The 15912-nt window shown below is 44.9% G+C and overlaps 1 protein-coding gene across 3 annotated transcripts in view; it reads left to right on the top strand.

The window, feature by feature from the left end:
- Window positions 1-9307, top strand: part of RGL1 (ral guanine nucleotide dissociation stimulator like 1) — a 149943-nt gene extending 140636 nt beyond the window's left edge. For all 3 annotated transcript variants that reach the window (XM_014575423.4, XM_089780597.1, XM_006126912.5), the window contains 3 exons: window positions 2915-3166; window positions 5338-5452; window positions 7637-9307. In XM_014575423.4, coding sequence (XP_014430909.1) covers window positions 2915-3166; window positions 5338-5452; window positions 7637-7824 — 555 coding nt within the window. In that variant the 3' untranslated portion in view covers window positions 7825-9307. The remainder of the gene's footprint in view (window positions 1-2914; window positions 3167-5337; window positions 5453-7636) is intronic.
- The last annotated feature ends 6605 nt before the right edge of the window (window positions 9308-15912 follow it).

Below are 15912 nucleotides of genomic sequence, written 5' to 3'. Positions count from 1 at the left end.
CCTGGCCCCGCCTCCTTTGTCCCCCTTCTGCGAGGCCCTGCCCCTGCTCACTGCATCCTCCTTCCCTTCCCCATCCTCCCTCCCTTCCACCAGGCAGGGGCAGAGGTTGGGGCACAGGGTCTGGTCTTGGGCTAAGGGATCTGGAGTGTGAGGAACACTTAGCTTGGGGCAGGGAGTTGGGGTGCAGGAGCGGGTTCAGGGTAAGGCTCTGTAAGGGAGTTGGGGTCCAGGGGGCTCAGAGGTAGGGCAGGGGTTTGGGGTGCCAGAGGGGGTTGATAACTGGGGCCGGGGTTCAGAGCTGGCTCTAGCTGGGCCCTACTTACCTCCGGTGGCTCCTGGGTGGGGGGTGCAGTGGGGCTAAGGCAGGCTCACCCCTGCCCTGCACCACTCCCAAAAGCAGCCAGCAAACCAACTTCATCCCAAGCCCTGTTGTGCCCCCCCACCCCCGTTCTGTAGAGACAGTATGTAGGGTGGGAGAGGGGCACCCTGAGATCAGCTCCCCCTTCTCTTCCTCCCCTGCCCTGCCCAGCCCAGCAAGCTGGAGGTTGGGGGTGGGGGGGAGCTCCAAGGCAAAGGGCAGGAGGTGCGCCGTAGTGGGGGAAGGGGCAGCTGAAGTGCCAGCTCCTGACAGCCTCTTGGCCAAACCAGTCAGGATCCCCTGTCAGAGGCGCCAAGATCTACCAGTCGATCCTGGTCTACCGCTTGGTGACCACTGCCCTGGGGTGTGGCCTTCGGAACTGCTTTCCCTAAGCAGCACTCTGTGTGGCACAAGCACCCTCTGCTGTCGCCTGCTGCTGTGTGCAAGTATGGAGGGCAGAGCTGCCCCTATCCCCTAGTTCTCCTTACCGCGGGCAGTGCTCGTTGGAACACTCTCTGCCCAGAAACGGTACCCTCCTGGCCTCTGTAAACTGCATGTGTGTGGTTAGCTCTGGAGTCCCCACCGCCAGGTTCATGCACATGACAGCAGCTAATCTGAGAGAGCAAGAAGGGCACCAGCCTGCCACCTCAGTTGCCAGTGAGGAAACGTTTGTTTGGGGGCTATTTGGCTGTTTGTGTTTCTCCTAATAAAAGAGCCCACTGCTCTTTGGGAAGGCCCGTGCTCCAGGCGTTATGCCAGAGATTTCTGCTGTGCTATCCCTGCTCTTCCGGGCGTCTTCCCAAGCCACTTCCATTCTGCAGTCTGGCATCCCACAGCTCCCTTTGATTTGTTAAACCTGCTGCCACCTGCTGGTCTGTTTGCCAACGAGCAGCAGAAAACGGAAAGGCTGTGTCTACAGTGGCAAGTTATTCCGGAAAATCAGCCGCTTTTCCGGAAAAACTTGCCAGCTGTCTACACTGGCCGCTTGAATTTCCAGAAAAGCACTGACGATCTAATGTAAAATCATCAGTGCTTTTCCGGAAAAACTATGCTGCTCCCGTTCGGGCAAAAGTCTTTTTCCGGAAAACTGTTCCGAAAAAGGGCCAGTGTAGACAGCACAGTAGTGTTTTCCGCAAAAAAGCTCCGATCGCGAAAATGACGATCGGGGCTTTTTTGCGGAAAAGCGCGTCTAGATTGGCCACGGACGCTTTTCCGGAAAAAGTGCTTTTCCGGAAAAGCGTCCTGCCAATCTAGACGCGCTTTTCCGAAAATGCTTTTAACGGAAAACTTTTCCGTTAAAAGCATTTCTGGAAAATCATGCCAGTGTAGACGTAGCCAAAGTGTATATAGCAGGGGTGGCCAAACTGCAGCTTCCAAGCCACATGGCTAGTTCAGAGCCCCCCGTGCACCCCTTTCTCTGCCAAAGAGATTTGAGGGGAGAGCTTGAGGCTGATCCCCTGTAGCAGAGTCGTGGGGTCTGTGGCTTCTGCCGGATAGAAGTGCCTGCCGAGGGGGGGAAGGACAATTTAAAGGTTCAACTCCCTTGCTTGAGTCATGGGCTCCCCTAGGCATGCCCTCTCTCAGGCCACGTCTCTACTTACTGCACAGAGATCGATCTGCTGGTGTTCAATTTAGCGAGTCTAGTAAGGACCTGCTAAACCGAATGCCGAGGGTGCCACCCATCAACGGCAGTACTCCTCAATTTGCAAGGAGTAAGGGAAGCCAATGGGAGCTCCCATCCACCTCCCGCTGTGGAGATGAGGAATGCCGTCTCCAGCTGGACTTGCGTCTCTTAAGCCAACCTGCCGGGTGTAGCATAGACCTGGCCTTACCCTCAGCAGCTCCTCCCAGGAGTTAGCTCTGCATGGAGAGGCAGCAGCAAATGGCTCAGAGCTGCTGCTTTAGCTCAGCCAGAAGAGACAGCAGCACAAGCAGCCACTTTCCCTGCAGCTCTCAGCTGTTTGCTGCAGCCTCTCCCCATGGCTGCAGGTCCTGGCTTACTGGCTCCAGAAGCTGCCATGCAGGGAGAGGGCCCCAGCAGCACCATGTGATTGAGCAGGGTCAGCAAAGCCTGCCAGAAATCTGGGGGGGCAATGGCATGTCATCTCACATGTACCTTCACGCGTCACCTCTGATTGCTGCCCACCCAGGAGAGGGGCCTCTGGGCTTCCACAGTAGCAGGTGACTCCTGCAGGAAGTCCCCATTCCTTGCACGGAGGGACATCACATGGGCTGACGCCCACTGCCCCATGGAGCCAGAGCCCCAGCAGGTGCAGCCTGCCTTTCAGACTTCTGCAGATTGTCATATGTAAGTTTGGTCACCCTTGGTATAGTCAAAGTGGAGTCCAGCAGCACCCATATAGGACTGGCTGGGAATGGTTGTTAATGTGAACAGAGGAGGTGAGAATGCCACTAAGAACTTTAGAAAACCTGGCATGGACTTTCCAGTAACTGAATTCCTGATCGTGCCTCTCTTGCCTGGCCCCCACCCTAGAAATGAATATTCCATGACCGTGTTTCTAATTGTATGTTTTTTTCTTATTTTTCATTATTTAGCTCTCTGAATCCTCTTCTTGTTCCTCCATCCATTCCATGGACACGTCTTCCTCAGGGGTGTCATCTTTAACCAACACTATCTCACCCCCTCCTTCCTTAACTTCCAATCCCAAGATCCACAAGCGCTCCATCTCTGTCACGTCCATTACCTCAACAGTGTTGCCTCCCGTTTACAACCAGCAGAACGAAGACACCTGCATAATCCGGATCAGCATAGAAGACAACAATGGCAACATGTACAAGAGCATCATGGTCAGTGACGGGGAAGAGCTAAATCTTTTAGTCATTACCGATGTGATTTTGTTTAGGGTAACAGTTGTGGTGCAAATCAAAGCTGCCAAGGGCTATGGGCCATGTCATGCCTTTGATTCCTGCATTCCAATATTCCCAGTACAGACCATCTTCTGAAATCCCTCTGGGGTTTCAGTTAGCTCCAGTTCATTGCTTGTTCCAAAATGCTGTGTAAATCACCCGGCACTGGGGCAATCGTCACTGGTCAGCAGCCCTGTTATATGACTAATACCTAGCACTTGCCTACAGAGTTCTCAAAGGGCATGTAATTGGAAGGTGGTGTTATAATACAATAACCTTCTACCATATCTCTTCTATTTCTCATGCATCCACCATTATGAGATCTGGGTTTTTATCATAATCTTTGTCCCAAAATCTAAAGTTTTATGTGTATTTATTAGTATTGGTTGAAAAATCAAAATAAGTTTTGAGAAAACTTCAAACGGGATTTTGTTGTGTGGATTTTGGAAGTGATCTGTTTTCAGTTTATCAAAATTTCTCCAGCAGTTTTCAAAAATTGTAATACAATATTTTTTTCAATCTCAAAGACGATACAATTTTCAAAAATAAATATTTTCAATTTTGAAAAAAAAGCTCACCACATGATTGAGCTAATGAGTCCTGAAGCTTGAAAACCAAAATGACACATGGAACCCCCATGCTCCTCAAATCATAAACAATGAAAAACAATAAAGGAAACTTGAGAATGAACATTTTAAAAATGGGAAAATAACAAGAATATCAGAATATTTTTTGGAAAATTTCATTTTGAAAAATGTCCAGACTTCATTCAGATTTTCTCCAAATGAAAAATGATAAGCAAGTCTAGTGTTGGTTTTGGAGAGGAAAGTTCCGTCTCTAGACATAGAAGAAAGCAGCCTTCATCGTGGTCTCTTATACTAGGGACTGAGAAGACTTAGGGTACGTCTACACTAGCCCCCTAGTTCAAACTAGGGAGGCTAGTGAGGGCGACCGAAATTGCAAATGAAGTGCGGGATTTAAATATCCCGTGCTTCATTAGCATGTTCCCGGGCAGTCGCCGTTTTGGAAACTGACTAGCCCGGAATAACTACCCACGTCCAAGATAAACCCCTTAGTTCGAATTAACAGTTAAACCTCATTCCATAACAGTTCCAAAATTCGATATCTTAAATGGGTGAATCAAATATTTTGCCACTTGCAGGACACTTTTTCTTTTAAAGGAATTGATCCCTCAGGAGCAGCAAACTGAACTATGGGCCTGAACCAAATCTAACTGAACACTATGGGAATTTTTCTGCTGATTTCAGTGTGTTTCAGACAGGGCCCTAGGTTAATCCAGACCATGTGACACTTCCATGGCAGGCTGCAAACCAGATACAAGGCCAAAAAATATTCCCAAGATTTCAAAGTAAGCATTTGCCCCATTAGAGTCCCAATTAATTGCTGTCTATGAGCAACAGATGGAGAAATTATTTGTGTGGAATTTTTATGGCTCATACAAATGACATCTCATCTCCAAACACATTTGCTCAAGGGAGCTGGTGATGTTATTTACTGCTCTCTCAGCGGGTGCATTATTCATCTTCCTGAATAAAACTGACTTTTCAAAAAAGTCACAAGTAGCACAGTTTAGTGCCCACCAGTAGGGATGTAAAATCCCAGTTAATCAGTTAACTAGTTAAATGTTAGGTTGACCCAACCTTTAACCAGTTAACCGACTGAATGGGAGCTCACCACTCTGGCCCCCAGTGTGGGGCTGGCTCTGCCAGCTTCTGGCCCCAGCTCCCTACCGCGGCTGGGCTGCCACAAAGAGGGACTACTCCAGACACCCAGAGTAGCCCCTGTGGGGCTGGAGCAGCCCTCTGCCCACAGCGGGCAGGGAGCCACTCCAGCCCTCAGTGGTTAACTGGAACGGGTAAGCATCACCCATTCAGGGTGATGTTTACCGGTTAACTGGTTAACCTTTCATATCTCTACCCACTAGTTGCTTCTATTTCATTCCTAAGAGGCAATAGTTTCTCAGTGCTTTGCAAAACTCACCCCCAGACTTAGTGATTAATTCAAAGCAAACTTTTATACATCAGGTACAATGTTTAGATAATGAGTAAAGGGAAAAAGAAAAACCCATCATTGCAAAATTCTTTTTCCAGTTAACCAGCCAAGACAAAACTCCAGCTGTCATTCAGAGAGCTATGTCAAAACACAACCTAGAGGCTGATCCAGTCGAGGATTATGAGCTTGTTCAGGTCATCGCCGAGGACAAAGGTAAGAAAACAGAGCAGCTTGCTGCTTAAAAAGTTCTTCAGACTTTTCAGGAAGAAAGTGACTATGAAGCAACTTCAGAAACACAGAGCATTTTAATTCTGACAGCCACGGTAGCTCTACCATAGAGCCGCTGATCGTGACTGGCCTTGCTTCCGCTTTGGACATGAGCATGTGCAGATGGGGAGAATGTACAGTCAGATCCCAGTGTTAGCGTGTAAAGAGGTTTGAAGTCAGGGCCACATGGGAATGGACAAAGAGCTGGGAATGCGGCCTGCAGCGTGTATGCTGCCCAACGCTTCCCAGGGAGCACGTGGCCATTTCCCTGGTATCCCTGGACACACAGTTTGCTTGGCAGCATACCCCACCCTGCCCCTCCACTGACAGCAAGGCAATTTCCCATGAGCTGGACTCCCCACAAATGTGTTCCCACCTTGTCAATGGTATGTGCAAGCCACAGCGGGTAAGTTTCTCTGCCTTGAACAGCAGTGATCTCTGCAGCAGTTGACCATGAAAATTCTCTGGTATACAGCACAGAGAGCCTGACTCCCCTCACTCAGCCAAGCCTGCCTCCCACAGAGGGTTAGCATGCAGGTTTTCCTTGCCCTGCACCCCCACCTACTGGTCATCCAACTTCCCTGCCATTTGATTTCCCTCCATGGTGGAGCAGAGCGGAGCCTACCTGCCTCTCCATATAATACAGACCCGTGAAGGAGAGAGCATTCGGTGATAGATGATCATTAATGTTGTGCCACACGTGCTTTCGCCTTGTACCTCTGTCGGAGCAGATAATATAAAAATGTTTTGTAATTAGGAGGTAAGAGGTCTTATTATTTGTATAGCTCCATTAAAATACCAGACAACAAAACATTGCTCATCCCCAGCCCACCAGGTATTACGTGGTGCAAGCAGATTCATGCTGTTATGAAACGACAGACTTTTACTTCAACTGAAGGCAAAAAAGTACAGGACAATGCACACAGATTATCTGGGGCTGAAACTTGGCAAAACATTTCTATTTTGAGTGCACTGGTGCATTATTTGTTTATTTTGAAGCTTTCTGCCATTGTTGGTCAAAATTAAAGAGTGAGTTATGGCCCTTTTTGTGATCTTCATGATTTTTCCCGGATTGGATATGGATAACATTATGGCATTTAGGAAATCTTCTCCACATCCAACATCTAAAGCCACGCTGGCGATCACCACCTATATCTGTGCCTAACAGAGGGTAGCAATGACATGGGCACCCCTTAGTTCCCAAACCAGGTGCAGGCCGATAGGGGCTTTTCTTCATAATCTAACATAGTCATCCTGGAACGTTTTCTTTCCTCTTGGTATATTATCCCACGGAGACACCTCCCTGGGTCTCTTTGTCCACTAGATCTTCCTACAGAGAAAAGCATTTGTGGGGGCCATATGTGCTGAGAGTGGCAGCAGCTCAAGGTGATGTAGTGCTTGCCCTGAAAAGTACAGTTTCAGTCGTCAGACAGAGCTGCCGTGGGATAGCCAGGCCCAGGTCCAACAAACTCCCTTGTGCACATACTTTACTCATTGACCGCTTGCAGGATCAGAGTCTAATAGTGTCTGTGGTTTTTTGGAGGCTGGGTTGAGGACAGAGGAGCACCAAAATAACTGAACACAGCTGCAGCTGCATGTAAAAGGGAAAAACCAAATTCTGTTAATAAAAACACAAAAGACATGCCCATACCCAAAGCCTTTCAAGCCGCATGCATTCAAAGTTCATTAAAAACACATGATCGTAAAGCCAAGCACTGGTCAGTTAGGAAACGTCAGATTTACAGTTGTCTATGCAGTCCTAATGCAGACCCTTTGTTCATCTGCATTATGCTTGTCTTGAATTACATGATCAAATCCTATTTCTCCCCGCCTCCACACACACACACATACACATGGCTTGGTTCACACAGTGCACAGGATAGCTCCATAAGAGCTGAAATATAGACACATGAGCAACTAGTAAATGCACTTGAAAGTTGTACAACTGGCTTGATTTTTTTACAACCTAAATCTTTTTTAATTTAGTTTTTTCTCATAACATATTCATAAGGGGAAAGTGTGAGAGGACAAAATCCACTGTTGCCAAACCAAAGCAGCATGTGAGCGTTGCAACCAGCTAGTCTCAATAGTACAGCACCTCACCACTGACTTTGTTTCTTCTCTTTACAGAGTTAGTCATCCCAGACAGTGCTAATGTATTTTATGCCATGAACAGCCAGGTGAACTTTGACTTCATCCTCCGGAAAAAAAACTCCCTTGATGGGCAAGTAAAGATGCGGAGCCGATCTAGCTTGACGCTTCCCAGAACTGCCAAAAGGGGGTGCTGGACTAACAGACACAGCAAAATTACACTTTGAGGAGAAAGAGCTAACACAAAGGAGATTTCGTTTGGAAAAAAGAAAAGACCTTTGATACCATCCAGTATTACCAAGTCATGGAGGATGAATGTAGCAATGTTTGACTTTGGAAACATGTAAGGCTGGAATGCAAAGAGCGCATTCACCATAGATACAGGTAGAGATAAACATCTCTAGAGAGAGAAAGAGATTTTTTTTTATGGAAGAGTCATTATGGAAATATATTTTGCACATGGGCCTAAGAAGGTGAGGTCGCATTTACAGGGAAAAATGGAACCACCAAACTTGTCTTAACAATTCCACGTAAACTAAATCGCCTCTTTGGAAAACAGATTCTCCTTTGTGCCAGTATTACCTAGAACAGAACTTTAAATTTATTTTTATACATTGGAGAAGAAAACTGTTGTGTTGCAATTAAATTCCACCTGAATCAAGTGGGAGGATCCAACCAGCCGTCCACTGAATGATAACACCGATTTCCAAAAGGTGTCGATGAGTTGATGGCTGCTAGTTCCTCACTGTGTCTTGATAAGTGTTGCCTCTAGGAGGCATTCACATCTGTGAAGAAGGAAGGGTCGAGACCCTCCCAAAATGCTGGGCTAGAGACACAAGGAAGAATGCAATTGTGTGCACGTAGGTTGGTTTCACAGAACTGACAAACATTATTTGCAGTTGTGCAAAGCCAGAAAATACATGTTGGTTTTTTTCCAAAGAAAATGGGCCATGGCTGCTTTTTGATGAATGTCACGTTTTGTGGATGAACAAGACAAGTAAACTCAACCAACACTGCTTGTCTGGGCTTTGTTCTCCTCTTATTGCCACTATCTTGTATTCTTCCTTATGCTTAGCTACTCTGTTTAACAAGAATCAAGGCCTTTTGCATGTTCTCCAAATTCATTGATGTACCTCTTTGTAATGTGCAGTCCCTCTTCATTCATCCACACTGATTATTACCTTGTTTTTTTTAAAAAGTGGTATAAGAGAGACATGTTTATTATTCAGTGCCCAGAATTACCACAGATCCTATAAACTTGTAGCATTTATATACATAATCTTCAACCATGACTCTCTCTTATATGCTTCTGTTATCTGAATACTTTCCTGACATGGTACATCTTTCCAGATGGAATAAAGAATTTAACCTTTTGTAAAGGCTCCCATAGCTGCTATTCTCTGACACTTTAAATAACACATTTCTTAACTCTGAAGATCTGAGTCTCCCTTCAGAACACAAGCATCATTGAAAGGTCACATAAAAGATTTTAATTAAAAGCCATAAATGACATATTGGATTGTAAGCAACACACACTGAATAGATTGTCCTTTCAGAATGCTAGGGTTGATTAAATAAACCAAGACAATGAATTTTATATGCATATAGAACATGTTTTACCAGTTCTGTAGCACTAATTTTCAAAGCTGGGTCTAGATTCCATTACCAAACAGCCATGATGTACCAATAAATGTCTTAAATGATGTTGAATCTTTACTGTGTACAAAATTATTATTCCCATTTGAAAGGCAATTAACTCATTCTTGGTGGTCTGGGTATCTTAAATTCAAGTTGTATTTTTGTTTCCGGGGTGAGTAGGCCAAGTTTGGAATTGAGTCTTAGATGTGTCTAGAAGTGAGTCAGGGTTTGCAACAAAGCTAACATCCAGTTTCCTTTGTACTTCATTGAAGGCAATGCATGAATGTGGGGGTGAGTTTTACAGTAAGTCTATACAAAATGAAATGTAAAGCCATTCACCCGCACAATACATAGAGAGAGCTGCAGAATCTGGACTTTATAATGCCAAGGTTCTGTTGTGGAACATGTCTTTTCCTTTCTCACTGAGAAAGAAACTTCTGTTGGGTAAAAATGGTTTCATTTGTTTAAGAGGGTCAGTTTTAAAAGTGATTTCTCCAAAAAGTTACTAGCGTCAGCTATTTTTTGACTTATGAATTCAGAATGGAACATGCAGGCAGGTGCAGTTTTTTCTCCCTCTTTGATATGTGTAACAAAAATCAAGTGCATTAAATTTGCATCTCCTTTACAAAAAGCATTTACTTCTGATCAACACAAAGCACAAACAACTGCATCTACAGTCTACAGTTTGCTTGAGAGTAACGAGCCACTGCAAAAGAGAAGGGGGAGAAAAGGGTTAATAAAGGAAGTTGGAACAAACATCACATCAGCATGTTCCTGTTCCCACGCCGCTCGTGAAGAAGTTTGGAATAAGTGTGCTGGGAAGAATCTGTTTCATTCTGCAGTGAGACAAGATAGGATGTAATAAATAGGATGAAATTTAATACGGACAAATGCAAAGTGCTCCACTGAGGAAGGAACAATCAGTTCCACACATACAGAATGGGAAGTGACTGTCTAGGAAGGAGAACTGCAGAAACGGATCTAGGGGTCATAGTGGACCAGAAGCTAAATATGAGTCAACAGGGTGACACTGTTGCAAAAAAAGCAAACATGATTCTGGTTGCTGTCGCAGCTCAGTTCCCCAACCTGACACTCTGGCTGTGTCTAGACTGGCAAGTTTTTCCGCAAAATCATCTGCTTTTGCGGAAAAACTTGCCAGCTGTCTACACTGGCCGCTTGAATTTCTGGAAAAGCACTGACGATCTCATGTAAGATCGTCAGTGCTTTTCCAGAAATACTATGCTGCTCCCATTCGGGCAAAAGTCTTTTTCTGAAAGACTTTTGCGCAAAAGGGCCAGTGTAGACAGCAGAGATTTGTTTTCTGCAAAAAAGCCCCGATCGCCATTTTCGCGATCAGGGCTTTTTTGCGGAAAACAAATCTCTGCTGTCTACACTGGCTCTTTTGCGCAAAACTACCTCTAGATTGGCCACGGACGCTTTTCCGCAAAAAGTGCTTTTGCGGAAAAGCATCCTGCCAATCTAGATGCGATTTTTCTGAAAATACTTTTAACGGAAAACTTTTCCGTTAAAAGCATTTCCAGAAAATCATGCCAGTCTAGACGTAGCCTCTGTATGCAGAGTTGGGGGCTAGCTAGCAGGATAGCCTTTGCAAAACCTGCCTCTGTGATTCCCAGAGACAAACTTATTCAATCTCAGTCCTAGAGATCCAAAACAAACAAACAAAAATAAGACAAGATTGGGTCTTCGCTGCCACCACCCAAGTAATTCCAAGAAAATCAGAGAAGAGATCACTTGGGAGTCCCCTCCCGAAGGTAAAGCTCTCCCTCCTGCCCCAACCTCCATTTTACTTGGAGTCGGGTAAACAGAGGAAATCCACAGACAACAAAAGACTCTTCCCTTGTAAGTCGGCACTTAATCCTAATGACACAGCAATCAACCAATCCCGGTTAATTAGAATAAAAAGAAAACTCTTTTATTATCAAAACAAAACTACTGTTGCAAGCATAATACATTGTGGAAAATAGCCGCAATACAGAGTCTCAGGGAAAGTCCCTGGGCTGTAATCCTTCATTACAAAAGAGAAAACCAATTAGCCACCTCAGAAATGATTTCCAAACCCCCAAACAAGGAAAACAATAAACCTTGACAGAGTATCTCAACTTTTCCCTACTTACTCATTTCAAGAAGTCCATTCTTGGAGAGAGAAAGTGTCTCCCATCTCCCTCAATACCTGGGAGAAACTGCTCTGATCTCATACCAAGAAAAGAGAGAGAAAAAAACCCCTCTTTTCCAGTTTGAAATTCCTACCTGTATTGTTATTGGCTGATTGCCCAAACCTCCCCTAACTGACACCTTTGCTAGCTTCCTGAGTTAATCCCTTAGTTACCAGGTGTTGGTTAACACTGCTCCTGATCATGACAGAAGCATTAACAGGAGTGTTGTGAGTAAGACACGAGAAGTCATTCTTCCTTCCGCTCTACTCTGCGCTGTTTAGGCCTCAATTGGCGTATTGTGTCCAGTCCTGGTCACCGCATTTCAAGAAAGATGTGGAGAAACTGGAGAAGATCCAGAGAAGTGCAACAAAAATGATTAAAGGTCTAGAAATCATGAGCTATGAGGGAAGACTGAGAGAATTGGGTTTGATTAGCTTAGAAAAGAGAAGTCTGAGGGGGGACATGATAGCAGTTTTCCAGTATCTAAAAGGGTGTTCCAAAGAAGAGGGAGAAAACTTGTTCTTCTTGACCTCTGATGATAGATCAAGAAGCAATGGGCTTAAACTGCAGCAAGGGAGGTTTAGGTAACTGTCGAGATGGTTACACACTGGAATAAGTTGTCTAGGGAGGCTGTAGAATCTCCATCACTGGAGATATTTAAGAGCAGGTTAGACAGGCATCTGTCAGGGATGGCTAGACCATAGGTTCCCAAACTGGGGGGCATGAAGAAATTCTAGGGGGGGTGCGAGGCAACCCAACCACACACATCCCATCAATTCTACCCCAAGTTTTGCTGCTATTTTTTGGGGAAGGGGGACGTGAGGGTTTCTCAAAAATCAAAAAGAGGGGCGTGATGCCAAAAAGTTTGGGAACCACTGACCTAGACGGCACTGGGTCCTGCCACAAGACTTGATATCCTGTCAAAGAAAGCTACTGGATTTGTTTGGCATGGTTTGTTCTTTACAAATCCATGCTGGCTGTTACCTATCACCTTATCTTCCAGATGTTTGCAGATGAATTCCTTAATTACTTGCTCTGTTATCTTCCCTAGTACAGAAGTTAATCTTGGCTGGACTGTAGTCTCCTGGGTTATTTCTCTTTTTATAGATGGGCACTAGATTTGCCCTTTTGCAGTCTTCTGGAATCTCTCCTGTCTTCTATAATTTTTCAAAGATGATGGCTAAAGGCTCAGATACCTCCTATCAGCTCCTTGAGTATTCTAGAATACATTTCATCAGGCCCTGGTGACTTGAAGACATCTAACCTTTCTAAGTAATTTGTAACTTGTTCTTTAACTTTTAAATCTACCCCATTTCCACTAGCATTCGCATTTTAGGTATCCCATCACCATCAAACATCTTGGTGAAAACCAAAGCAAAAGTCATTAAGCACCTCTGCCATTTTGCCCATTTCCAAATTTTCTGTCTTCAATAAGCAATTGGTTTACCCTGTCCTTGATCTTTCTCTTTAATATATTTATAGAAGGTCTTCTTGTTACCCTTGTCTCTAGCTAGACTGAGTGGCTGTGTCTACATTGGCACCCTTTTCCGGAAAAGGGATGCTAATGAGACCAGTCGGAATTGCAAATTCCGCGGGCATTTAAATATCCCCCGCGGCATTTGCATGAACATGGCTGCCGCTTTTTTCCAGCTCGGGGCTTTGCCGGAGAAAAGCACCAGTCTAGACGGGATCTTTCAGAAAATAAAACCTTTTCCATAAGATCTCTTATTCCTGATTTTAAGAGGAATAAGGGATCTTCCGGAAAAGGCTGTATTTTCCGAAAGATCCCGTCTAGACTGGCGCTTTTCTCCGGCAAAGCCCCGAGCTGGAAAAAAGCGGCAGCCATGTTCATGCAAATGCCGCGGGGGATATTTAAATCCCCGGGGCATTTGAAATTCCGACTGGTCTCATTAGCATCCCTTTTCCGGAAGAGGGTGCCAATGTAGACACAGCCAGCTTGTTTTGTGCCTTTGTCGTTCTAATCTTGCCCTTGCATATGTGTGTTTGCTTATATTCTTTCTTTGCAAATTGATCTAGTCTCCACTTTTTATATAGCTCCTGTTTGGTTTTTTAGATCATATAAAAACTTCTGGTTGATCCAAGGTGGTCTCCTGACATACTTTCTGTCTTTCCTACACAGTGGAATAGTTTGCTTCTGGGCCCTTAGTAATGTCCCTTTACAAAACTGCCAGCTCTCTTTGCTTGTTTTTTCTTACTCTTGCTTCCCATGGGACCTTACCTACCATCTCTCTGAGTTTACTAAAATCTGCCTTAAATCTATTGTCTTTATTTTGTTTTTCCCCTTCTACCATTCCTTAGAATCATGTACTCTATGATTTCATGATCACTTTCACCCAAGCTGTCTTCCAGTTCCTCCCTATTTGTTAAAATCAAATCTAGAACAGCTTTCCCCCAGTAGCTCTCTCAGCCTTCTGAAATAATAAATTGTCTCCAGTGCAGTCCAAGAACTTATTGCATAATCTATGCCCTGCAGTGTTAGTTTTCCCACAGATGCCTGGATAGTTGAAGTCCCCCATCACCACCAAATGCTGTGCTTTGGATGATTTTTTTTAGTTGTTTAAAAAAAGCCTCATCCACCCCTTCTGCCTGGGTAGGTGGTCTGTATTAGACCCCTAGCATGACATCACCCTTGTTTTTACCACTTTTAACCTAACCCAGAGACTCTCAACAAGTCTGTCTCCTGTGTCCATCTCCACCTAAATCGAAGTGTATATATTTTTAATATATAAGGCGACATTCCCTCCCATTTTCTGTGCCTAATCTTCCTGAACAAGCTTTCTCCTTCTCTATCAATATTCCAGTTGTGTGTATTGCCCCACCAAGTTGGTGCTACCAACTATATCATAGTTCTGTTTGTTTATTAGCACTTCAAGATCTTCCTGCTTATTCCCCTACTTCTTGCATTTGTATATGGGGATCTAAGGGTACGTCTAGACTACCGCGTTTTGTCGACGGAAGTTTTGTCGACAGTATCTGTCGACAAAACTTCCGTCGACAAAGAGCGTCCAGACACATTGATTTCTGTCGACAAAGCAAGCTGCTTTGTCGACAGAACCCCGTAGTCTGGACGCAACCCTACAGGCAATAACACCTTCTGTCGACAGAACTCTGTCGACAGAAGGTGTTATGCCTCGTAAAATGAGGTTTACCAGCGTCGACAAAACTGCTGAGTTCTGTCGACGTTATGTCGACAGAACTCAGCGGTAGTGTAGACGCTGGTATAGTTTTGTCGACAAAAATCCACTTTTGTCGACAAAACTCAGTAGTCTAGACACACCCTGAGGCTGTGTCCAGACTCCATGCCTCCTTCGACGGAGGCATGTAGATTAGCCACATCGGAAGAGGGAAATGAAGCCGCGATTAAAATAATCGCGGCTTCATTTAAATTTAAATGGCTGCCCCGATCTGCCGATCAGCTGTTTGTCGGCAGATCGGGAGAGTCTGGACGCGATGCCCCGACAAAGAAGCCTTTCTTCATCGACACAGGTAAACCTGGTTTCACGAGGCTTACCTGTGTCGATGAAGAAAGGCTTCTTTGTCGGGGCATCGCGTCCAGACTCTCCCGATCTGCCGACAAACAGCTGATCGGCAGATCGGGGCAGCCATTTAAATTTAAATGAAGCCGCGATTATTTTAATCGCGGCTTCATTTCCCTCTTCCGATGTGGCTAATCTACATGCCTCCGTCGACGGAGGCATGGAGTCTGGACACAGCCTAAGACACTGATCTGACTTTTGCCCCCCAGTTCTGCCTTCTTTCTCCTTACTCTGCTATTATAGCCCTTGCTCCCTCCATTTGAGCCATCTCCCAGGTCTTGATGTCTTTCACTTACCTATGGGCTTTGTTCACCTGCCAGAAAGCCTTTGACAAGGTCCCTCACCAAAGGCTCTTTAGACAAATTAGTTCTTATGTTCTTAGTTGTCATGGGATAAGAGGGAAGGTCCTCTCATGGATTGATAACTGGTTGTAAGACAGGCAACAGACTAGGAATAAATGGTTAGTTTTCAGAATGGAGAGAGGTAATGAGTGGTGTCATCCAAGGGTCTGTACTGGGACTGATCCTATTCAACCTATTTTATAAATGATCTGGAGAAAGGGCTAAACAGTGAGGTGGCAAAAATATGCAGGTGACACTAAACTGCTCAAGATAGTTAAGAGCAAAACAGACTGTGAAGAGCTTCTAAAAGATCTCACCAAACTAAGTGATTTGGGAACAAAATGGCAAATGAAAGTTCATGTGGATAAATAAAGGAATGCACATTGGAAAAAAATCCCAACTATCCATACAGTATGATGGGGGCGCATTTAGCTCTAACCACTCAAGAGAGATTGTGGCATCATTGTGGACAATTCTCTGAAAACATCCACTCAATGTGCAGCAGCAGTCGAAGCCCACAGAATGTTAGGCATCATTAAAAAGGGATAGAGAAGAAGATAGCACATCTTATTGCCCTATAAAACCATGGTTCACACACATCTTGA

Source organism: Pelodiscus sinensis, chromosome 9 (assembly GCF_052426305.1).
Source record: "Pelodiscus sinensis isolate ZL-2025 chromosome 9, ASM5242630v1, whole genome shotgun sequence".
Taxonomy (NCBI): Eukaryota; Metazoa; Chordata; order Testudines; family Trionychidae; genus Pelodiscus; species Pelodiscus sinensis.
This window is presented reverse-complemented; position numbering and strand designations above follow the sequence as displayed.